Source organism: Eschscholzia californica, unplaced genomic scaffold (assembly GCF_041429995.1).
Source record: "Eschscholzia californica isolate CP2 unplaced genomic scaffold, dmEscCali1.0.p SCAF_2, whole genome shotgun sequence".
NCBI lineage: Eukaryota > Viridiplantae > Streptophyta > Magnoliopsida > Ranunculales > Papaveraceae > Eschscholzia > Eschscholzia californica.
In genome coordinates this window covers 43,750,420-43,775,240 of record NW_028238309.1, presented here as the reverse complement: position 1 = coordinate 43,775,240, position 24,821 = coordinate 43,750,420, and the positions used below count along the sequence as shown (strand labels likewise).

The 24,821-nt window shown below is 36.8% G+C and overlaps 3 protein-coding genes across 14 annotated transcripts; 2 read left to right on the top strand and 1 right to left on the bottom strand.

The window, feature by feature from the left end:
* Positions 1-9,813: 9,813 nt before the first annotated feature.
* LOC147558171 (uncharacterized) lies at positions 9,814-10,365 on the top strand. Its single transcript, XM_086658990.1, has one exon. The coding sequence runs from the start codon at positions 9,814-9,816 to the stop codon at positions 10,363-10,365; it is 552 nt and encodes a 183-aa protein (XP_086515116.1).
* A 2,341-nt stretch (positions 10,366-12,706) lies between these two features.
* On the top strand, positions 12,707-14,942 carry LOC147558170 (putative purine permease 11). 2 transcript variants are annotated; one of them, XM_086659707.1, is made up of 2 exons: positions 12,707-12,853; positions 13,689-14,942. In XM_086659707.1, the coding sequence occupies exons 1-2, from the start codon at positions 12,814-12,816 to the stop codon at positions 14,783-14,785; spliced, it is 1,137 nt and encodes a 378-aa protein (XP_086515833.1). In that variant the 5' UTR covers positions 12,707-12,813; the 3' UTR covers positions 14,786-14,942. The 2 variants fall into 2 exon arrangements, with proteins under 2 accessions (XP_086515833.1, XP_086515834.1); XM_086659708.1 differs by having other exon boundaries at positions 12,759-13,225; positions 13,364-14,942.
* A 200-nt stretch (positions 14,943-15,142) lies between these two features.
* LOC147558169 (uncharacterized) lies at positions 15,143-20,256 on the bottom strand. 11 transcript variants are annotated; one of them, XR_015234282.1, is made up of 8 exons: positions 20,033-20,256; positions 17,747-17,964; positions 17,507-17,646; positions 16,826-16,975; positions 16,650-16,709; positions 16,328-16,524; positions 15,652-15,700; positions 15,143-15,507 (listed from the first exon to the last, which is right to left on the bottom strand). XR_015234282.1 is itself a non-coding variant. In XM_086659711.1 (7 exons), exons 2-6 carry the CDS (start codon positions 17,922-17,924, stop codon positions 16,348-16,350), a joined length of 705 nt encoding a protein of 234 aa, XP_086515837.1. In that variant the 5' UTR covers positions 17,925-17,955; positions 20,033-20,256; the 3' UTR covers positions 15,143-15,507; positions 16,328-16,347. The 11 variants fall into 11 exon arrangements, 3 of the variants coding, with proteins under 3 accessions (XP_086515837.1, XP_086515835.1, XP_086515836.1); XR_015234278.1 differs by having other exon boundaries at positions 17,747-17,955; XR_015234281.1 differs by having other exon boundaries at positions 15,661-15,700; positions 17,747-17,955.
* Between the last annotated feature and the right edge of the window lie 4,565 nt (positions 20,257-24,821).

Below are 24,821 nucleotides of genomic sequence, written 5' to 3'. Positions count from 1 at the left end.
GTTTCCAAAAAGAAAGAAATTTTTTTTTTTTTTTTCTTATGCAACTCTAAGTTGCTATTTTCCAATTTTTAAAACTTTTCTTAAATTTTTTGAAATTCCTTTTAGAACACTTCTAAAAAAATTTTAAAACTTTTAGAAACTTTTAAATTTTTCCAAATTTGTTTTGAGAGCTTCCTAAAGTCAAAACTACTCTTTTTAGAACACTTCTAAAATTCTAAAATTCCAAAATTTTGTTTTTCAAAAGTTTCCAAAACTTAAAAACAACTCTTAATCAAACCAATTTTGGATCAAAATCTAGGTTTTTGAAATTTTTCAAAGAACAATTTTGAAATCAATTTTGAAAAATCTTTGAATCCAATTCAAAATTAATCAAATTTTATGTTTTAAAATCTTTTTAAACATAACTATCAATTTAATCAAGCATGGATTAGTTTGAAATTCAATCAAATTGAGACTTTTAAAACACTTTTAATCATCAATGTGATTCTCAATTTGAAAATTTATTGAATCCCATCAAATTATGAGTTAAAAATACCTTTTTAAAAACACCTTTTAAAATACTTTTATAAACTCAATTTTCAAACTATCAAGCATATAAATTAGTTCGATTCTTAGCAAAAACTAGTTAATAGCAAGAGGCTCTGACGCCACTGTAGGGTTTTACACCCTTCTACTAGTGTTTATAGCGGAAATATGACATCTAATGTCTACACTAGTATTCCCAGGATCACATGCAAAACTAGTAATTAATCTAATGGAGATAGTAGATTACCTTAATCGCTTTTCCCTCGAACTAGTTGAATTGATTGAAGAAGACCAAGAGCTTCAAGTGTAGCTCCTCTACTTGGGACACGAGCAATCAATTTGATCTCCCACCTTGTTGTATAGCTAGCACACCAATGGTGGTTGAAAAGAAGAACTCCTTTCTTCTTGACTAGATAGATAGTTAATGGGAATTAGCTCACTTTCTCCTCTCTACTTGATGTGGTAGAGTAAGAAAGCTTAGAGAGAAATTCCACACCTTATTCTCTGCCCTAAGAGTGTTTATATAGAACCCTAATAAGAATCCACCTCCTTTTAGGTTTCCTAAAACACCCTTTAGAATAAGATTTAGGGAAATAGTCGAAAATAGCAACTATTGGTATATTCTCAATTCCCCAAGGAGGAGGTGTCCAAACACCACGAAAATTGGCAGATATAATGTTTATTATATCAGCAACTAACCCTCCAAAATTCAGCCCAATCCGAGTCCTAGAAGTACCCGAACCGGTCTAGGCCCAAAAACCCTGTTTTTGGCCTTTTTGTACTATCTTTGCCTAATTCCTTTTTAGGCCTATGAGATATGTTTATGGGACACTCCCATGATTATATCTCACTCCCACTAGTCATATCCTAGATCAATTTGTCACTCTTATGTGTAACCCGTTGTAGGATCCGATCGAAGTTAGCCGCGAATTACTTCGTAATTCGACGATCGTAGTTGGTCTCTAGCTACAACTCTACGATCCCTAAATCAATCGGACTTGATGATCTTCCACATCAATTGTCCTATCCGACAAATTGTTCGCATTGTCACCTTGGTCGAAGGACATCTCCTTCAACTCCTTCATTAACAGCCTGAGAGAATGAAGTAGGCTCCACTGTAGTGATTACAGGGTTGAGAAAGACTTGGTGAGAGTCTGAAAACTGCTGAAAATTGAGATACTCAGTAAGCGGGTATGCAACGGTAGAAGTCGGGTAGGAATGACAAACATAGTCGTCTAGATGAGTCGGTGAGCGGCGGACACGTTGAGGCCGGAGATGTTGAACCGGTTGATGCAATGACAGAGCCTGAAGATGAACGGATGTGGGGTTGATGGAGGAATAAGAGGAGCTTGGCGACCGAGCTGGATTATGACCGGAGGTGCTCGTAGCGGAAATAGGGGGAATCTGTCCCGAGGTGGCTGTAGCGGCAGGAGGAATGACGCCGTCCCTTGTGGGTGCGCCGATAGGCACATCGGTTGGGCTGTTCGAGATTGGACAGGAACTGGAAGGAGGAGAGGTGCCTGGAGAGAGAGATGAGACGTTGGGAAAGATGAAGGTTCCATCGTCTGGAATGGACACCATCGGATGGGATAGAGAAAACGGAGGAGCCGGATGCTTAGTCATCATCGGAAACTTATCCTCGTGGAATTGAACATCATGAGAAGTGATTATTTTACGAGCAGTGAGATCAAAGACTCGATAACCTTTTTGATTGTGAGGATAACCAACAAAAATTCCCGGAGAAGCACGGGAATCTAACTTTGTTTTAACTAATGGTCGTCTAGTAAAACATAGACATCCAAAAACCTGAAGATGATCAACTTTTGGGGTAGATCCTAATAATTTTTCATGAGGAGAAAGTCCTTTTAAAATTTGTGTTGGTAATTGATTTATCAAATAAACTGCCATAAGGGCACACTCACCCCAAAAGGGGAGAGAAAGATGGGCTTGGAGACGGAGAGAACGAGCGACTTCGAGAATGTATCGATGTATTCGTTCGACGATTCCATTATGTTGTAGAGTATGAGGGCGACTAGTTTGATGAAGAATGCCTTTTTACGGAACCAAGATTGTATGGTATGGTTCATAAATTTCGTAGCATTGTCAGATCGAATGGATTGAATTTTGGGAAGAGGAATTGTTCCTTGTCCGGAGTGTAGATTTGAGATGGACGAATGGAATTGAGTAGATACATAACGAGAAAAATCCTTGATATGTTTGAAAGTATCTGATTAATTTGACATGAGAAATATCCAAGTGTAACGACTAAAATCGTCCACCAATGTAAGAAAATAACGACAACCTGAGTGAGAGGGGATGGAAAAAGGACCCCATAGATCGGCATGTATAAGTTCAAAAGAACGAGAAGAGGAAGAAGTACTCAATGAAAAAGGTAAACGTGAAAATTTTGATAACGGACAAATTTCACACGGATTTTTATTCAAAGAGATAAACTTCATACATGGAGTTTTTGAAATTAAATACTTAAAAGCGGAAAAAGAAGGATGTCTTAGGCTAGGCGCCAATGCCATACATCAGATAACTACTACTATTAAGATTAATACTAGAAACTGAAAAAGAACAAATCCTAAGATCCGTGTGAAGAAAGTAGAGCCCTTCATGAAGATCACCAAGTCCAATCCTCGTTTTCATCAATGGATCCTGAAAGACACAAGAAGCGAAATCAAATGTTACTAAACATCGAAGAGAATTGGTGATTTAGGAGACAGAAAATAAATTGATTTTAAATTCTGGAATATGTAAAACATTCTTGACGATTAAATTATTAATGAAAACAATCGTTTTAATATGACGTACTTGAATACGTGTACCATCCGGTAGACGGACAAAACATTGTGGTGGGGCATTAATATAATGAGAGAAACGAGATAAGGAGCAACATATGTGCTTGGCGGCGCCAGAATCAATAACCCAAGGGGAGGAGACGAATTTAATACCTGCGTCGTTGAGGCCTCGAAAAGGGTTGGAGGTGCCTGCAGAATTACGTTGTAGGTCAAGGAGGGAAAGAAGACCTTGATATTGTTCTTGAGATAACGAGGTGGCTAGGGGCACACCTGAAGTGGGTTCGGTTGGATCAACCACGTTGGCAGCGAGAGATCCGGTTGGGCGATTTGGCCGTGGTGGCCGATTACCCGGACCTGACCGGTTTGGGTATCCATGGAGTTGATAGCATGATGCCCTAACATGGCAGTGTTGTTGACAATAATCACAAAAGGGGTGTGCTCGTTTAGGACGTTGAGCGTTTGGTTTCTCCATGCGAAAGGGTCGTTGATCATTGTTGGACGTTGCAAGGGCGGCGGCCTCTGGTGGATTTGAAGTACAGGCCATGATGATTTGTTGGATTTCCTCTTGCTTGACAAGTGAGTGACTTTTTAAAACCGAAGGAAAATGATCCATTAACAAAACTTAACTTCGAATTGCCGAATATCGTGAAGTCCTTGAAGAAATTTCATGGCACGTTCTTCATTAGAACGATCAAGTAGTGGACTTCCCTTGGCCACAAATACATGGATCACAACCAAAAGAGACTGTAACTCATCTTGAAGGGACTTAAGTTGGCTGAAGTATGAAGAAACATCACGTCCTTCTTGTTTGAAGGAAGAAATAGCTCGTTTTAATTGATAAATTTTCGGAGCATTGGTTTGAAAGAACCTATGAATTGATAAATTTTCGGCGGCATTATAATCATATAAAACGGAAGACTGAATGTCCGGAATAATAGAGTTGACTATCTAACTACTGACAACATCATTACACCTTCCCCATGAGTGTAATTGAGATGGAAAGGTGGGGTTGGGAATAGAACCATCCACAAACCCTAACTTATCTCTAGCTCGAAGAGCCATCTTCATAGCTCTTGACCAAGAGGCATAGTTATCTCCAATTAATAATGGAGTAATTAGAATCGTAGTTGGTGAATCAGAGTGATGAACATCAAACACCGGATTAGGTGGAGAACGAGGAGTATAATCTCCAAAATCAATATCAGTAGTCATAATGAAAGAAATTGATATTCAGAAGAAAAAAAATATTGAATTGGCTCTTATACCATGTGAAGAGGTAAATCACCTCTTGAATAATGAAGCTTAACTGAACACATAGAGAGAGAGTGAGAGAGAAAAAAAAACGTGGGAGGGAGAAAGAGAGATATATGAGAAGAATTCTTTGTGTATTTTATTCATCGGTTTACATGGGTATTTATAGTTTTCCATTTAAGTTACAGCAGTAATCTAGGAAAATTGGGAAACTTCCTTATACATGATTATTACATAAAATCATAACTTCCTTAATATCAAACCCTAGCCGTTTTAGGCTTGCATGAGTCGGTTGAGCTTGCATGAGTCGGTTGGGCCTTGCATGCTTATGCATGAGGTCGGTTGGGATTCGCCTGATGTGTCGGTTGGGCTTGGCCTAGTGAGATACCTTAACATTATCATTTACTATTCCTTCCTTTTACTTCCTCTTCCCGTTCCAAACGGCATGAGAGAGATTATCTCATTTTTAGAAAGATAACCAAAATTAAGCAGAGTAAGAGCTCCTTCGAACAAGAGAGAGGTCCAATAACTGACCTAAAAAGTATGAGCAAAGAGAATTCTTTTCTTGGTTAACAATTTGTTTTTTTTTTTTTTTGAGAAATCTTATACGATCTACGTTAGTCGTTACAAGGCATCGTGATAAGCATGATAACGGTCTAAGTTAAACTAATAATAAAAGAGACCTAAAATCCAACAACATGAAAGATGCCTAAAATCAGATAAACTTATTACATTATTTATACCTTTAATAACCCAAATTCAGTAACAATGGATTCCACTTCCTCTAAGAATCGAACTTGGAACTTCCAGAATTTTAGAGTTTATGTCCACACTATCAATCATAGGGGCCAACCAAGTGAATAACAATTTGTTAAAAACTAGTTTTGATTCTCAACAAAAAGAAAAAAAACTAGTTTTGTTGACCGCACGGTGGACGTCCGTTTTCGTCTTTGATTTTTTTGTTTCTACTACTTTCTAGTTTTCCTTTTGTGTAGTTATGTTTAAATGTAATGGCCTCCTAATCTTTTTCACTTTTTTTCGTCCTCACTTTCGTATTGAATAGTGGTACACACAAAAACCTAAATTGCTTCATCTCTTGTTAAAGACACTTTAATTTACAGTTGAATTTTCATATTCACTAGTGGTCTGCAAAAGATCATAAGTCGATTCATCTTTCGTCAAAGTCATTTTAATTTACTAGTTGAATATATGTTTGGTCGAGTAAAGTTCATTTTTAAGCGGTCTATATTCCGGAGGAGGGAGTTAGAGAATACGTTTTTGTATTTTTTTATTTTTTTTTTGCCAGTTGTCGGGAAGATCCATGTAAGCTTTCTTCTTATGCATTTTGTGTAAGATGATATAGGTGGTCGAGTGAGTAGCTAAACTCCCCACCTCTGTTTGGTTGCTTTTGGCTACTATATTGTAGCTTTTATTTTTAGCAGTGCATATATAGACTAAGTTACGTTTGTAGTTCTTTTTTTTAAGTTTCTAAGGTTTTCTCTTCTTCCGTACTTACTGACCCCATTTTGCTCCCCCTTAGTATTGGCCCTCACTCCCTAGTTCTTTCACTCCACTGGTTTGGATAGGATGCCCTTATTCTTCGTTTCTTTGCAGGTACCCCCCGACCTTAGGCTTACTATTTTCGGTTAGACCTTTCTGTGCGGGTGTGCCTTTAGACTATAGTAGGTTGTTTCCCTTCCCCTTAATAGACCTAACTCTAATATTTCTGTGGTGCCCTTAGATATGGCCTCCACACAACAAATGTTACCTAACCTCTCCATCCTTAGCTGGAACATCAGAGGCACGTCTCCTTTTAACACTAGGAAATATTTACTTAATCTCATAAATCACAAACAACCAGACATAATCTTCTTCTTTGACACTAAGAATAAATCGTTTAAATTGAAAAACACATCCCCATTGCTAAACACTACACTAATTACTTTGTAGATCCTCATAAAAAAGCAGGGGGCCTAGCCCTCTTCTGGAAGCACCACATCAACCTAACCATCACCAATTCTACCTATAATACCATCCTAGCTATGGTGAGTGACCCCAACATGTCCACTAAAATAATGATATCCGGCTTCTATGGTTGCCCATACCATAATAACAAGCTTAACCCATGGAAACACCTCCTAAAAACCCAACCCCCACCAGATGTGCCCTGGCTAGTTATAGAGGATCTTAATAGTATTCTAGACTCAAAAGAAAAATCTGGAGGCACCTCCACGTCTACCTCAAACATACCTAAAATACTCAATTATATTAATAAGCTAGGACTCCTAGATCTAGGATACCAGGGCAACCCTTACACCTGGAACAATGGCCAGTTCTCAGGTAACCTCATTCCGGAGAGACTTGATAGAGCCCTGGCGAATAATCAATGGCTTCAACTTTACCCTAACTCTGGCCTCACCCACCTAGACACTGTAGGGTCAGACTATAACCCTATTCTTCTCAACACTTCTGAGATAGATCGCTCTCATCCCAAACCCTTTAAATTCATCCGTACTTGGATGTCCCACCCAGACTGTCATGAATTCATTGCCAATATGTGGACTCTCAATAGCCTTAACCCCAACTCCAACCCTAATAATATCCAATATCGACTCTCCTCCCATAGCAAACACCTTACCAAATGGAACAAAGAGGTCTTTGAAAACATTGAACAACAAATTAATAATACTATCTCCTCTCTTCAAAACAAGCATCAAAGTAATAACTTTCCCCACCTCCAATCTCGATTGGAGGATCTATATCGTTTACAAGAAAGCCTCTGGAAAGAAAAATCGAGGAATAACTTTATTACCCTGGGAGATAAAAATACCAAAATTTTCCATTCTCAAGCCATCCAACGTAACCGCATCAATCAAATTATGGCTATCAAAGACAATAATGGAGAATGGCAAGAAGATACGACTGTCATTCATAACATCTTTTTTTCTTACCTCAGCAACATTACTACCACTTCTAATCCGACCCCAGATCCTAACATTCTAAACCTCTTTCATCCAATTATCTCCCTATCACAGAACTCCGAGCTATCAGCTACCCCGGATAAAGCTGAGATTGACCTCGCCATCCAGTTGTTAAAAAAAGATGCAGCTCCAGGGCCGGATGGCTTTCCACCTTTTTTCTTTCAAGCTAATTGGGATACCATCAACCAAGACATCTATAATCTAGTTCAGACGTTCTTTCAAACTACAATGTTACCCCCAGAAACTAACCATACTCACATATGTCTAATCCCTAAAACCCCTATGCCACAAACTCCCGCTGATTACCGACCGATTAGTCTTCTCAATACCACTTACAAGATTATCACGAAAATCCTCGCTGACTGACTCAAACACCATCTCAATCCCATTATATCTCCATTCCAAGCCGCTTACGTTCCAGGTCGGCAAATCTCTGACAATATTATTATTGGCCAAGAAATCATCCACTCTTTCAAAAAGATGAAAGGGGTATCTGGTTACTTCGGACTCAAATTAGACATGTCCAAAGCTTTCGATAGGATTGAATGGCCTTTCTTGATCGACGTGATGAAAAATCTAGGATTCTCTGATCACTGGTGTAATATGATCCATCAATGTCTATCCACTTCCTCCATGTCGGTTCTTATTAATGGCCACCCTGGGCCAAAATTCTACACATCCAGAGGCATTAGACAAGGTGATCCCCTGTCACCTTTTCTCTTCACTTAAGCCATGGAGGGGCTTAGCCGTCTTCTTCTTTCGACCTCTAGTTCGGACCACTTCCTGGGCTTCCCAACGAATGACCCAAACCTCACCATCTCCCATCTCCTTTTCACAGATGATTGTATCATTTTTGACAAAAACACTATCGATAATATTCATAACCTCAAACAGATCCTTAATTCATTCTGCTTAACTACTGGTCAGATGATAAACTATACTAAATCGAATATCTTCTATTAAAAAAATTCTCACCCCAAATTTAAACGGCCCATCATGCGGACCATGAAAGTCAAATATGCTTTCGCGTCGGAAAAGTATCTGGGAGCTCAGCTCTTCATTGGAGCTCAGAAAACCAAAGTTTTTAACTAATAGATCAAATCAATAGCAAGCTCTCCAAATGGAGTCATAACTTCCTGTCCCAAGCTGGTCGAACAGTTGTTATCTCAGCTGTTGCTGCGGCCGTTCCCCGATATCAGATGCAATGCTTCGCCAACCCCAAAGGCGTTAGCAAACGCATAGCGACTTCCCAGAAGTCCTTCTGGTGGGGAAAATCCAAAAATATATGTACCAAATCCTGGTCATATATCTGTCTCCCAAGAAAATTGGAAGGTTTGGGTATTCACCTTCCTCAACTTGACAACACTGCCCTTCTCAGTAAACTTGCCTGGAGACTAAAATCTGAACCGAATGCAATATGGGTTCAATTCCTTAAAGCTAAATACTTCTCGAACTCTCCCACTCCGGGTCCTGCCAAGGCTCACCATTCGTGGAACTGGAAGGTTCTTAAAAAACATTATGACAATATAGATAGCTTTATCAAGTGGGAAGTGCATACGGGGGACCATATTAACATTTGGTCTGATAACTGGATCCCAGACCTTAATAATCTTGTCCCTAACATTAATAACTCTAATCTCACTAAAGTGGCGTAACTGATATCCAATAATCAATGGAATAACGATAGACTAAACGCCAACTTTGATGAACCTACTTAAAATCTTATTAAAGCCATACCTCTTTCTAATGAAGGTATGGACCAAATGAAATGGACTCTAACTGAAGCAGGCAACTTCACGATAAAATCTATGTACCAGCATCTGAGTGTTAACAATATTCCGACCACTCTGCAACCAATTTCACCTTACAATTGGAACTATATATGGTCCCTTCCCACGATCCCCAGAATCAAGTTTTTCTTATGGAAAATAGGTACTAAGGCCTTGCCGGTTAGAGACAGAATAGGTAAATACATAGATAATAATTTAATTTGCCCTAATTGTCCAGAAATAAAAACCATAGAGCATGCCCTTCTTCATTGCCCTATGGCAAAAAATGTTTGGTTTTACTTTAATATAGTGTCGACTAATATCTCATCTATAACGGACTAGATTTTCTCCTGGCAGGACGAGAATCAATTGTGCTCCACGGCAAACGATATTCACTTTTCAACTATTCTATGGCATATTTGGAAAGCCCAATGTGACCATTGTTTTCAGCACATAATCAACTCTTATAGTACAATTATAAAAATGATTCTAGCATTTCCAAAAATTAGCAAAAATGCCCCAAAACTATCTATCAGTCCGAATGACAAATGGCATCCACCACCACCATCTTATATTAAAATTAATGTAGATGCTTCCTTTACTAATATTAATTCTAGAATCGGCATTAGTCTCATTGCTCATAATGAGACTTCAAAATTTATTGCAGCAAATGTTTCTATAACCAGAGCAAGAACCAGTGAAGAGAGCGAAGCTATTGCAATCCTTCAAGCATTATACTGGGCTGAAGAAAATCATCACCATAGGATAATTATTGAAAGCGACAACATCAATCTTGTTAAGCACTTGAAAACCCCAAGGTACAAAATACAATGGCAATCGATGATACATATCCGGAAAATCAAAGAGAGCAGGAACCGATTCGAAAGTGTCAACTTCATCCATACGAAGAGAACATGCAATACACAAGCGAACAAATTGGCAAAATGGGCTCGAAGGAAGGATACATCTAAGACTTGGAATAATGTTCCTCATTTTCTAGTTACTATGCATTGTAATGGCACTCTTACTCTATAATTTATATTAGGGATATTTTGCAAAAAAGGCAAAGTAATGTTCCAAGTGATGAGTTTGGAGCACAAATTTGAAATTTTTTGAGTTTGGAGCATTGACTAACTTTGACTTAATTTTCCATCCAAAGATAACAAAAACTAACTTTTTAACTTAACTTTCCATCCAAAGTTAACGGAGACTAACGGATGTTACTGTCAATTTTTCATTACTGTTAGTTCTAGCATCGACGACTCACATTATTTTGCATCAAATGGTCGGAATTAACTCATAGTTTACAACCAAAACTTTTTCTTCTGTAGAAGAAGTCCACTTTTAAACCAATGCAAACTCCATCAATTCATTAAGAAGTGACCCCAAAATTAGTAATTAAGGTGGATGCAACCCTGACTTGTTGAGAAAAATTGTTATGATCGATGATTGAACTAGATTAGTAACTCTTATATTTTTTGATATTTTGGATAATGTAAAGATACCTAGTTGATTTAAAGATTGTTATTTTTCGGACGAGCTAAGTTACTTTGATTTAAGAGTTTACAGTTGTAATTTTTTGACAAAACTAAATTCCTTAATGGATGAATGTGAACAAAGTGTTGGGAACATTATATAAATATTGGGTTAATTCCGTTTTGGCCCCCGATTTGTGACCAACTGGCCGTTTTGGCCCCCAATTGTGTCCGGCAGTTCGTTTTGGCCCCAAGGACCAAATTTTTTACCAAATTATCCTCGGGGGCCAAAACGGAAATATTTCTGAAAAAAATAATAAACATACAAAAGCCACATCACCTATCTTTTTTCCTCCACTTCACCTTATCTCTCCTCCATCACACCACCTCCTCTCCACCTCACCTTTCTTCTCCGGCGGATGGTGACCGGCCGGAATAAAAATTCCGGCCGGTCACCTTCAACATAAAAAAAAAAAAAAAAAATTTCCTTCTTCTTTCTCTCTCCTCTTCTTTCTCTTTCTTCTTCTTTCTTCTCTTCTTCTTCTTTCTCTCTCTTCTTCTTTCTCCTTCTCCTCTTCTTCTTCTTTCTCTCTCTCTTCCTCTTCTTCTTCTCTCTCTCCCTCTTCCTCTCTCTCTACCTACTGTCCGGCGAAGGGGAGGATCCCCTTCGTCGGACGTCTGGTTTCCAGACCTTCACGGTCTGGAAACCAGACTTGAAGGCCTGGAAACCAGACCGTGAAGGTCTGGTTTCCAGACCCTCGTCTGGATCTGGAGTATTCCAGATCCAGACGAATCTGGAAAAGTCCAGACTCGTCTGGATCTGGAATACTCCAGATCCAGACGAAGGTCTGGAAACCAGACCTTCACGGTCTGGTTTCCAGGCCTTCAAGTCTGGTTTCCAGACCGTGAAGGTCTGGAAACCAGACGTCCGGCGAAGGGGATCCTCCCCTTCGCCGGACAGTAGTAGAGAGAAAGGAAGAGAGAGAGAGAGAAGAAGAAGAGGAAGAGAGAGAAAGAAGAAGAAGAGGAGAAAGAGAAAGAAGAAGAGAGAGAAAGAAGAAGAGAGAGAAAGGGAGTTTTTTTTTTTTTTTTGTAAAGTTGGCCGGCCGGAATTTTTTTATTCCGGCCGGAATTTTTTTATTCCGGCCGGCAAGTTTTCGCCGGAGAAGATGGGTGAGGTGGACAGAGGTGAGGTGGACAGAGGTGAGGGTGTAATTGTTTGATGAGGTGGATAAGGAAAAAATAAATAAATAAATTACAGAAATGCCATGGGGTTAGAATTGGTAGATTGAAAAGAATTTGGGGCCAATTAGGAAATTTTTGGGGCCAAAACGAACTGCCGGACACAATTGGGGGCCAAAACGGCCAGTTGGTCACAAATCGGGGGCCAAAACGGAATTAACCCATAAATATTTCAATATTTTTGAATGAAGGTTATGTTCATGTTAATGAATTGATGAATGCTACATATGGATGAATCATGTAATTTTTTTAGTGTTTTGTACTAAACTTAAGTAGTTTATAAAAGTTTATATAAAAATAATGGAGTTTGCATTGGTTCAAAAGTGGACTTCTTCTACAGAAGAAAATGTTTTGGTCATAAACTATGAGTTAATTCCGACCATTTGATGTAAAATAATGTGCGTCGTCGATGCTAGAATCTAACAGTAATGAAAAATTGACAGTAACATCTGTTAGCCTCCGTTAACTTTGGATGGAAAGTTAAGTTAAAAAGTTAGTTTTTGTTATCTTTGGATGGAAAATTAAGTCAAAGTTAGTCAATGCTCCAAACTCAAAAAATTTCAATTTTGTGCTCCAAATTCACCACTTGGAACATTACTTTGTCCCTTTTGCAAAATATCCCTTTATATTACATATCTTAACAAAAAAAAAAAAAAAAAAATAGGCGTTTGGGTCAATATAAGGACCCAATAATCAACTCCGCTAGATCATGGGAGATTCACAAAAAAAAAAAGGAGGCTTCTTTCTTCTCTCCTTCTGATTTTGAATGGCACAGATTCTTCCCTCACTACAAGCCCGGATGCTAGGTTTTCTCTCTCTCTCAAACTTTCTTGTTCTCTTCTATTTTCTTAATCTTTTTCATTACTTATTCATATTATATCAAATTGAAAATTAAGTTCTCTTTTGTTATGACAAAACCCAATAATGTATAATGAGGATCTTGAATTGAGCCCCAATTTGAAACGAATTTTGGTGAATGGTCTCATTGAACAGATTAAGAATCCTAATTTGTTTATAGGGTTTTAACAATCAGAGATGAAGTGAATAATTTATTGGAAATGGGTTTTTAGAAAATTATTAGGAGGGATGGGTTTTCATTAATCACAACCCCAAAAACCTATCTTTTAGAATGTTACCACAGTTATAAAATCTCATATATGTTCGAATTTTAGTTTTAAGTAAGTTGATATATGAATTTTATGCATTTCTTAATAGAGAGTACTAGTTGTTTTTTTTCATTTCATGACATCTTTAGTCTATGTTTCTTTGTTTACTTGAAATTGTCGTTGAACATACCAAATGGTATTCTCGAATAGGTTAACGAACTTGTCGTATGAACTTATTTTAAAGTTACTGAAGCTCGAAGAACATGTACTAGTGGTTATGTTACTTGGCACCATACTCATATTTTAAGGAGTAAGGAGAGTCGAGCACTTGAGATAGTTAGGTATAAAGGGTTAGATGAACAATTGTTAGATTCGCTATTGATTGATTGTGTCAATGTGTTATGATATTGGTGTAGATTCTCACTTTCATCAGGTGTATGATAATACGATAATGATTTCTGTGAACTATATAGTTACTCGTGTCGCAAAGACTAATTGTGCTTTTTCTTTCTTTGTTTGTTTTTTCCGCTACAAGAATCTCAAGAACCAAGCTCTAGCATAGATGCAACAGTCACTGACAAGTCGCCTTACCTTGGACTGAAACGATGGCAATGGTGGTTCTTAGTGGCACTCAACATCGTCTTTCTTCTTGTCGGTCAAACTGTCGCCACTCTTTTAGGAAGACTTTACTACGAAAAAGGTGGAAAGAGCAAATGGATGGCTACACTTGTTCAAACTGTGGCGTTTCCAATTCTTTACATCCCATTATTTCTCTTTCAGTCATCCCCGGAGCCGTCAACTCCGACTAGCGTGAAACCGTCGATCTTCACACTCTCTCTAATCTATATTGTCCTTGGTCTATTGGTAGCTGCCAATAATATGATGTATTCAGTTGGGCTCTTATACCTCCCTGTGTCTACCTATTCTCTTCTCTGTGCAACTCAACTAGCTTTCAATGCAGTTTTCTCCTTCTTCATCAATCGACAAAAGTTTACCGTTTTAATTCTTAATTCTGTTGTTGTTCTCTCATTATCCGCCTCTCTCTTAGCAGTTGGCTCTGAATCATCGGAATCCACAGGAGCATCTAAAGGGAAGTACATTCTGGGGTTCTTCTCCACTCTCAGTGCATCAGCTACATACTCTGTATTGCTCTGTTTAATGCAGTTTTCCTTTGAAAAGATTCTAAAACGGGAAACATTTGCAGTCGTCTTGGATATGCAAATCTATACATCTCTTGTTGCCACTGTTGTTTGCATCGTGGGCCTTTTCGCCAGTGGAGAATGGAGTAGCTTGAGTGCAGAAATGGAAGGGTATAAAATGGGTAAAGTTTCTTATGTGATGACTTTAGCTTGGACTGCTATTGCTTGGCAGATTTGTTCCGTCGGTGTGGTTGGGTTGATTTTTGTAGTTTCTTCGCTCTTCTCCAACGTTATTAGTACATTATCATTGCCCCTTATTCCATGTGTTGCTGTTATAACTTTTCATGATAAGATGGATGGGGTGAAAGTGATATCAATGTTGATGGCTATTTGGGGCTTGTCGACTTATCTTTATCAGAATTATCTTGATGATTATAAGTTAAAAGCGAAAGTAAATGCTGCTACTGAAGTTTGTGATACATCTATATCTTGATCGATGTTCTTCTAATCACAGCTTAGAAGTGATTACTTTTAAGATGTCTGGTTTTGTGTACCCTTTCGTCTCTTATTGATGTATACCCTGAAAAATTGTAGCTCTACTTGTCCTTAAATAATTGAAATTTTAATAGAATTAGAACTTTAGTTTCTAATGCCTGGCAGTTTCAATTAAGATAGCAGACTGCTGCTGTTTCTTTTTCAGTTTTGGTCCCACGAATTCGCCCTAGCTTGAACACTCAAACTCAATACTCGTATATCCTACCAACAGGGCAACCAACTGCTGCTGATAACTTGATATTTTGGTATTTTGGGGCTCTATTTATAAGAATAAGAACACAAAACGAAGATAATCTAAGAAATGTTAAGTTTATTGATAATGAGAAAATGTTAATAACACAAATGGGTTGAGAGGACATTGTAAAAATTTAATACCAAAAGAAAATCTGTTTATAAGCTTTTGAACATGAAATTACTCTTGATTTCTTTCAGTGCTTTATGTCCTGTATTCTTCATTTAAATAAATGAAGTTAAACTAATTAGAGTAAAAAAAAAAAAATACTCTTCATCTCAGGGGATCTTCGAGGAGCGCCTTACTCCATGATACCATCTTTAGGATGTCGACCAGAAATAACAAGATGATTAAACCTTTGAAGACAGCGAAGCGTTTCAAACAGACTTGGACATGTTCAGACGAAAACGAACTTGTTGATATACGACCTGTTTCAACAAAAGAAGTTAGATTTCTGTGATCATAAATCTCATTTGCCCTATTTAAAAAAAGCTAACTTGATTCTTATTCCTTCTAATTTTGAAATTTTGGTAGATCAAAAAGGGGAAATTTTCCTCATCTTCATGCCTTACCTTGCAGGCTTGCACATTGCAATGCTTGTGCTCTTGGTTGCCTGTAAGCCTAGACATAACATATTACATATTAAATATATTACCGGAAATTGTTCGCAACTGGATAACACTTATAGAATTACAAAAAAAATAAAATAATCATTCTAGTCGCTTGAAACGCGAAGATAACTAAAACCTGCTAATTCCTCTAGATGCCAAGATATAGATCCATAAGCATATGTCTAGTTCCCAAAACCAAGTTAAAACTATAATTATACATCAAGTCAAGTAAAGAATGAAATACTAAAATCCATGTCGAGATACTTTTACTTTACGGCTCAAAAAGGATTCGGTGGTCCAATCCAAAGCAAGTCTTCATGAAATGGGAAGTTAGACAAGATCTCTGAACTTGCTTCTATCAAGTTTATAGTAGTCCAAGACTCCAAGTCACCTTAATGCTGAAGTCTGATGACATCTTAGTTTGGGGAGTGTGTGCCAGTTTTTGTTCAGCACGTTCACCTAAATATACGACGATAAATGTGTGTGAACATGTGTGTGTGTGTGTGTAAATATTGGTACATACGCATATGCGTATACATCCGGCTACTCAAGAAACAGAAAGGGAAACTCTATTGCACAAAAGGTGTGATCACAAAAATATGTTGCTAAAAGATCGTGATGGAGTTTAGATATGTACCAGTATCAGACAATAGAATTCTACATGAGACATCCAACGTAGTGAGTTCGGGGATATTGTCTTTGCAATTGAGGCCATTGCACAAATATGAGATCAGCAAGATGGAGTTTGTAAAGAAGCAATCCACTTAAAGAGAGCCTCCTCACTCTTGCAATACTCTCAACATAAAAAATGGATGACCATCTAATCCCCAATACCTGTAACAAATAGCCGAATATTCAACAATATTTCCCTTTGATTAATTTTCTCTAAATATTTGTTTCCGTATTTACATCTTAAGAAATTTGAAGCTCTAATAAAAGAAAAAAATAAATATTTCAACCTTAAAAAGGGCTGCGATTACACAAAGAGGAAAACAAGTCCCAGGGCCATTGCATATGATCTGAAAGAATAGCCTCACTAGTTCAATAATCCGAAAATTCTGAATTAACTTTGATCATGATTACGCAGTTATATTCAAAGAAAACAAAATGATAGGAATTAGGATAGACAGCATACCACTTGAGGCCTGATTTTTATCATTAGGAACAGAGCATGAACCAAAGCAATCAACGTTGTCCCAACGGATGTCACATATGATTGACCTACTTCGCGACTTCGATAAATTTGCATGAACTGAGCTGCCTCTTTTACCTTCTCAGCACATGTCTGCATTTTCAAACCGCTTTAACAAAGGATATTTCTATAGATATCAGTTTCGGAAAAATTGAAAATTCAATTTATCTGTGGAGCATCATAATCATAATTGTTGTAAGTCAGGACTATAAAGGAAGAAACAGTTTTAACAATGATTTTTTTTTCACTACCATTAGTTGGAACTAGGTAACCTACAGAAAATTAGAAGTCAATTATGCATGTTTAACTGTAAGTCCAGAAAAATCTTATACATTTTTATTTTGTTTTTAGTGTTTGTAGTTTTTTGCCGTGCATATCTTCTACGTTTATATACATCAGTTACAGTAGATTATAGAAGTTGAAGTTGTTTCTGACCAATAATGAGGATGTCTAAGACTCTACAATACCCAACCTACCATAGCACGGATGAAGATGCGGAAGATAAGTCCATTTTATTTCTTCAATCATTGACAAGAACTAGGAAATCGAAACTTCACTCCGTAGACAAACTTACTTAATAAAGAATGGCAGTTCCAAGATGAAAAACTAATATGTAAGACATACCTGATCAACCACAGAGGCTTCCAGTGCCTCAGCTTTTTGAAGACTCATATTATCAGTAGAAGCTGCGACATAGAATCGTGGAGTAAACCTGTCCATTTGAAGCACGCGGATGAGATTGAGCATTTCTGCAGTATGACCTCCTTCAACATTATAAGGTCATATGAGGATCATATTAGTTATGGTTTAAGATAAAAAAAACAAGAAATTAATAAAATAAAATGACTATAAATCACGAATTACCTGAACCTAGGACAATGAGGGTGCTCAAAGGTTTTGGAGGCATGGTTTGACGAGGCTTGCCATTTTGGTGTAAAACATAAAAAATACGAAGCACAAGGATGACAATAATGGAGATGAGAACAGTCTTGAGATCCGGCATTGTCATTAAGGAGAAGCAACAGTCGTGCACCTTCTCCATAACGTGATTTAATATCTGGTTATGGTAACTTCTGAAAAAACTTTAAACAAAACAAAAATTCACCAACAGAAAATCAAGTAGAAGTAACTCAGAACAATCAAGTTAAAGGAATGTCGAAAATAAAGCTATATACAATGGGTATAATAACATAACTTCAAAAACAGTAGTTCACCAACAGAAAATCAAGTAGTTCAACAAACAACTACAATGGGTATAATAACATAACTTCAAGAACAATAGTCGAAAGTAAAGCTATATACAACAATTAGAACTACGAAGAAAGTCTGAACATTTGCATCATTATTTCTAGAAGCTTTTAACAGTTTTCATATGTATTTACTAATTTGCGACATTTTAAACATATAGATGACTCCTCATAAAAACAAGTCCTCGTTGCAATATTTATAGCATGTAGGTGGAATCAATCTCTCCTCGATCATCATAAATTAGCAATGCAATAGTTTATACACGTATCTAATTTTGAAGCTTTGAAGCTTCATAGGATTTCCTTCAGTGTGTTAGTAAGCGACTATATATGCATGTTAATCAATATAAAACAATAAATTACAAGTGCTCCTTACATACTAGTAACTAGTTCAACAACTTTGTAATATCAACATTTTATTTTTGGCAATGATTGTCCAATATTCCTAGCTAATGGATCTATGACAAAACATTAAAATAAATTCAGCTTCCTTAAATAATCAATAGAATACCATTAACTCACTTAATATAATCTGCCAAAAAGAGATTCACCTTACGAAGATCGCTACGAATATATTATTATTGTCAAAACAAACTGATGCGCCTAACCGACAAGCCCAAAAAAAGATACTACTTTCAGAAAGTGATCAAGAACTGCATAAAACCAACAAAAGAAGAAGAAATATCTAATATATCTCCAAAAAACCAACAGAGACATGGGTTTTTGAATGATTACTCTGCTTATCAATCACCTATTAGTTCTCTTTAAAATCTAAACTTGAATCTGTGTCTGGGTCTTCCTGGAAGTTCATCATCTACTTGTGGTTTATACAATAATACCCCTCCATGAATGAGACAAAAAACCTACTTCTGATAAGAGTTCTTGTTTAAATAAAAAAGCAACACTCTAGCGGGAAACTAGATAAGCAAGTGCAACTTGTTTCTGTTCATAAAAAACGAAAGTATAATATAATACAAACCAAGTTCAACCAGAACTCTCCAAAAGTTCATGATGTATTCGACACACATCACTAATGTCTCTTTTTACATAGTTATGGAGCACGGGTAATATGATTAAGAATCTCATTACGATGTATCCGTTTCAGTGTATGCATGTTAGACTCATTTATAATCTAAATGACTTTAAAATAAACTATGATACGCAAAGGTCATACACGATAATGAAATGCCACAGGTAGTCCAACAAAGTTTAACACGTCCCGGAATGCAGGATTGAAATATCTTGAAAGCTAAAGTGACATAAAGATGTCAACCGACGGTTAAAAGAAAAATCTGAAAGTTGAAACAACTATTAAAAGTTTAGGACCAAAATTTTCCAATATAACCAACAACGTTATAAAGGTTCTTCCACGTGCACCAATTATCATAACTGTATTTTCCGTAGATTATAGCTTTACAACTTGGTCGATAACGGACTTAGGAGTAACGACACCCAAGTCGTCATTTTTCCGAATGGAAAGAACAAGTAAGAGTTACCAAATGAACAAGAAAGGGGACCCAATTAGGTGAACCATCTAACCCTGGTCTTCTTTATACTGAATTAGGTAGAACTACAAATCATCCTATTTACCTTCAATGGAAAACAAGATTATACTACTACAGAAGAATCATTGAATCTCCAAACCTAGAGTGCCCTAATCAGACCTAAACATAATTTTTTTTATCAGTGAGAATGCAAATATTAGGGTTTCAATTTCATATTTTCTCAAGTAAACATAAACAAAATCAATTGAGTAAATTTAGGTCATGAAATTTGTCAAAATTATCTAAACCCAAATCACAAAAATTCATCAATTTCAATACACAATATGAAGTTCATCACTGTTCTTTGAAACCTATCTCAGGAAAATTAAAAAAGAAAACATAGGTAGAGAGAGAAAGACCTGATTTCCCTTGTTTGAGCAGAAACTGTTCCTCTTGACTGATCTCTGTTATCTCTTTCACCCGACTCCTGATTTCCCTCTCTTGCGCTTTCTCTCTCGCAGCTGTTCTCTCGTTTTCTCTCTCGCGTTCTCTCTGTATCTTTTTTTTTTTTTGAAAATCAAACTTCATTGAAAGGGTGAAAGGCTAATGAAAATTACATCATAAAGTTTAAAATAACAAAGACACAACCAACGGACTAACAAGACAAGTTATGCCCACTTGGGGAGCGTCGAGAGCTGCCTGATCTAACTGGATGGCTACTTCTGGTGCAGCCGCCACTAACCATCTAAGGGTAGTTTTACAACCGATACTTCTTTCACATTCTTCTCTTCTCGCCGTCAACCGTGGCGTGCAAATCTCTGGTTAGCGCCTCTGATTCCGGTACATCGGTAGAGAGAGTTGTAAGTTGATGAAGAAACTCCTAATAGTGGTCTATGATCATACACTCGGTTCTGAATAAAACGAAAATAACAATAGGTCCTAAAGACCAACAAAACAGGCCCTAAAGACCAACAAAGAAACATAACTTTATTGTACTAACTAAATAGAAAACAAGTAACTCTTTCTTCTCCGTTGCTCCGCATCACTCACCGGATCGATCTATAATTTCGATTCCAAAACAGGCTCTCTCTCTATCTAACTGTTAGGGTTAGACGTGGGGAAATAATGTGGGACACAAACGTAATTTTTAGAAAAGAATTTTAGCGCAAAGTGTTGGCGCAATAGTTTCCCGCGTCTATACTTAAAGATTTAATCTGTTTTTTCGTGTTATTTTCTTTTTGGCCCCTTACTTTGTGACCAGCTTTCTTCTTGGCCCCCTATTTTTAATAAATTCAAATTTGGTCCTCTATTTTCAAGTAAATGTCACAACTACCCTTCTTAATTTCAAAATAAAACTATCAAAAAAATATTAAAAATATTATTTAAAAAAAAAAAGAGAAAACTTTCAGGGTAGTTATGCCATTTACTTGAAAATAGGTGAGGTGGAAATATCTCTTTTTTTTTTATTTTGAAATTAAGAAGGGTAGTTATGGCATTTACTTGAACATAGGGGGTCAAATTTGAATTTATGAAAATAAGGGGCCAAAAAGGAAGTTGGTCACAAAGTAGGGGGTCAAAAAGGAAATAATTTTTTTCTTAATAACACATTATTAGGGACTAACAATAATAAAAAGTCAAATGGTATGATGATGGTTCTTCGTTCTTCATGGGCTTCTTCAATTTCATCAAATCGAAGATGTCTTACAAAAAGAAAGAAAGACGGAAATCATACAACAAGTTCGATTTGATTTTTAAATGAAGATGAAAAGAATGAGGGATTTATCTTCGCTCAAGAGAATCAAGAGAGGAATAACAACATCAATTAATTCAAGAGAACAACATCTTATTCCATCATCAATCTCTAGTCACACGATTTCCACTTCTCTATTTGGTTTATAATTTCTTCTTATGTTTTAGTTCGTTTATATCTATAGGATCTTTTCATTCGTGATCTCGAGGATCTTCTTATTTTATGACCTTTAGGGTCTTTTGTTGTAGTTTATGTCTTCAAAGTTCTTTCTCTTCATAAGGTACTTTACATTTAAGAGTTTTGTATTTCACTTATGTAACTCCTATGTTGTTTGAAGAGAGGAGTTAATCTCTTAACCATGTAATGTCCTGGATTGATATCCTTGCTATGAATGGAATTTTGGTTTTTATAAAAAAAAACAATAATAAAAAGTCCATATTATTGACTTATTAGGGACCAACTTGAAAAGCGTGTGCCCTGATAAGCCTATTTTTTGTAGTGATAGATGGTAATCGATTAGTTAAATATTGATGTTTCATATGTCGTCGATGTTCTTCATTTCCTTGGATAAATATTCTAACGTCGAGTTGTACCACGGGCATGATCAAGCATTGACCTCTTCCAATGTAAGATATATCTACATCGATATGAAGAGAACATCAGATAATTTTTTTTTCTCTTTTCCATGATTTTGACTTTTTCTCTTGACTATATCGTTGGTGTCATTTACTTCTTTGTATCTATTCAAATACCTATGGCTGAACATACTTACCTACAGAAGTACTTGATATCATTTTCGATTTGTTTTCCTTGTCAACAGAAAAACAAAAAAATATATTCATAGATGTTGTTAAGACAACTATATCACCTATTACTTTTCTTTATATTTGAAGCAACATTTCTACTCCAAGAAACAAAAGGGATGGCATTCTTCACTTGATGCAAGTAACTTGTAACTAAAGAAAACATAAGATAATAGTTTAATTTGGGGAAAACCAACACAAAACTAAAGTCAAAATCAAGGAAAAGAGAAAAAGTCAATTACAAGAGAAATGGAAATGCATCAATCATTCAAATCATTGTACTAATTTGAATTAAAGTATTGTTCATTGGGAATCAACTCTAAAACTACTAATACTAAAGGGTTATTTCTCAAATGGCCCCTAACTTTGTGATCAGCTTCTTGCCTAGCCCCCTACTTTATCAATAATTCCCGTATGACTCCCTTTTTCAGTTACCGTTAACTTTCGGTTACTCTCTGTCCTCCATCTCATCACCTCTCTCTGCCACATCATTGATCACGTCACATCATCGTCTTCTCCGGCAGGGGTGCCGGGCGGCCAAATTTCCAGCCGACGACCTTTAAATTTTTTTTTTCTGTCTCTTCACTCTCTCTCTAAAAATAAAAAATTAATTCACTCCTCTCTCTCTCTCTCTGTAAACACTCCGGCGAAGGGAGAATCCTTCGCCGGAGTTCACGAACAGACACGACAGACCTTGGGGTCTGTTCGTGATGAACAAACTTGGTATGTTCTTCACGAAAAGACCCAGGCCTGTTCATCAAGAACAGACCCTGTCTGGTCGTGATGAACGGACCAAGGTCTGTTCGTGATTAACGGACAAAGGTATGTTCGTGATGAATGGACCAAGGTCTCTGTTTAGAGAGAGAGAGAGGAGAGAAATACAAAAAAATTAAAGGTCGTCGGCCGGCGAAATCTGCCGGGGAAAACGATGATGTGGCGTGATCAATGATGTGACAGAGAGAGGAATGAGATGGAAGAGAGAGAGTGACGGAAAGTTAACGGTAACTGAAAAAGGGGGTTATACGAGAATTATTGATAAAGTAGGGGGCTAGGCAAGAAGCTGGTCCCAAAGTTGGGGGCCATTTCGGAAATAACCCAATACTAAATTGATTATGATTCTGGCAAATGAGATTTTAGATAAGAAAGAAGAGTAACATGTATAAGATTGGGTAAGTATCCAAAATCACACCTAAGAGAGGGAAATCAAGTTCTCCTATTTCTCTTGATAATCACATATTTTATTCAGTTTCATTAGATGTTCTCTAGGGGATATAAGCCGTAGATGCCATTATTAATTTCTATTCTTTCTAGTTTTTTAACATGTCGAGATTGCAAAAAAAAAAAAAACTCAGACGAGAGAAAACAACTGACAATGAGTGAAAGTGAGTGATGAAGGACCAAGGTGAAACGTCCATCTCCGGGAGAGAAATCCACTGGCCCATCCTACAAAAAATTCTTATTTTCGACTGCCTTGTTAGCCTTTTTGTATCCTCTAAACTTTATGTTAAACAAAAGTAAATGGGCTTACATGCATCTTACCTTTATAGTCTCTACCTAAATGGATCTTAATATAACAACACAAAAACAACTCTTGTATTTTTTATATGTTAATCACATTTTTTTTTGGGAGACGTCGACTCTTATTCACCGTCTTCAAAAATAACTAAATATTTTTTTATTACACAAAGCAAATAAAATTACTTTAAATATATGCATTAGAAACAAAAGAAAAATAGAACATTTATGTTTTTGACAAAGAAGTTACAGATCTCAATTAAAACCTTATATACACAGTTCATAGTGTTTTTTTTGGGGTTTTACGTCGGAGGTGCTCTTATCCTTATAAGATAATGATATCATTAGATTTTGTAGAAAGTGAATCGGTCTATTCTTCCACAATGATATTCAAACAATGGAAGAAAATACTAAGACACCAAGGAAAGAAAGGAAGAGGAGATTGAGACGCATTTCTTCATGGGAGTTTGAAGGAAACAGTTTATATGACTCAACCTACTGGTTTTCAAGATCCATCTAGGCCTGACTTTGTGTGCAAGCTTCATAAATCCCTCTATGGGTTGAAACAAGCACCAAGAGCTTGGTATGAAGAATTGGTGGACTCTTTGCTAAGTCTTGGTTTTCAGAGGTCTGCTGCTGACTCATCTCTTTTCATCTATCATAATGGTTTTCAATTGGCTTATATGCTTGTTTATGTTGATGATATCTTGGGGACTGGTTCTTCTTCTGCTTTATGTCATCAACTCATCACTGTTTTGAGCACTAAGTTTTCAGTGAAGGATCTTGGTCCATTACATTACTTTTTGGGACTTGAAGCTCTTCGAGATCCTCATGGTGTTTATCTCACTCAGTCCAAATACATTTTGGATCTCTTGGACAAAACTAATATGTCAGGAGCCAACCCTTGTTCCACCCCACTAGCTGCTAAGACTAGACTCTTACCAAATGATGGTGCTCTGCTCACTAATCCAACTACTTATAGGAGTATTGTGAGAGCTCTTCAGTATCTAACTTGGACCATATCAACTTTGTTGTGAGCCAAGTGGTCAATTTATGCACAAACCTACTGGGATTCATTTCAATGTAGCCAAAAAGAATTTTGAGATACCTTAAGGGAACCATTGATCATGGTATTCGAAT

What these genes read in the sequence shown, in the direction of transcription:
- LOC147558171 (XM_086658990.1), top strand. Translation starts at nt 9,814, where the DNA reads ATGATTCTAGCATTTCCAAAAATTAGCAAAAATGCCCCAAAACTATCT.
- LOC147558170 (XM_086659707.1), top strand. Translation starts at nt 12,814, where the DNA reads ATGGCACAGATTCTTCCCTCACTACAAGCCCGGATGCTAG. An exon ending in ACTACAAGCCCGGATGCTAG is followed by an intron (nt 12,854 to 13,688) that starts GTTTTCTCTCTC and finishes TTCCGCTACAAG; the next exon opens with AATCTCAAGAACCAAGCTCT.
- LOC147558169 (XM_086659711.1), bottom strand. Translation starts at nt 17,924, where the DNA reads ATGGAGAAGGTGCACGACTGTTGCTTCTCCTTAATGACAATGCCGGAT. An exon ending in CCTCATTGTCCTAGGTTCAG is followed by an intron (nt 17,647 to 17,746) that starts GTAATTCGTGAT and finishes ATAATGTTGAAG; the next exon opens with GAGGTCATACTGCAGAAATG. An exon ending in TAATCGCAGCCCTTTTTAAG is followed by an intron (nt 16,525 to 16,649) that starts GTTGAAATATTT and finishes TATTTGTTACAG; the next exon opens with GTATTGGGGATTAGATGGTC.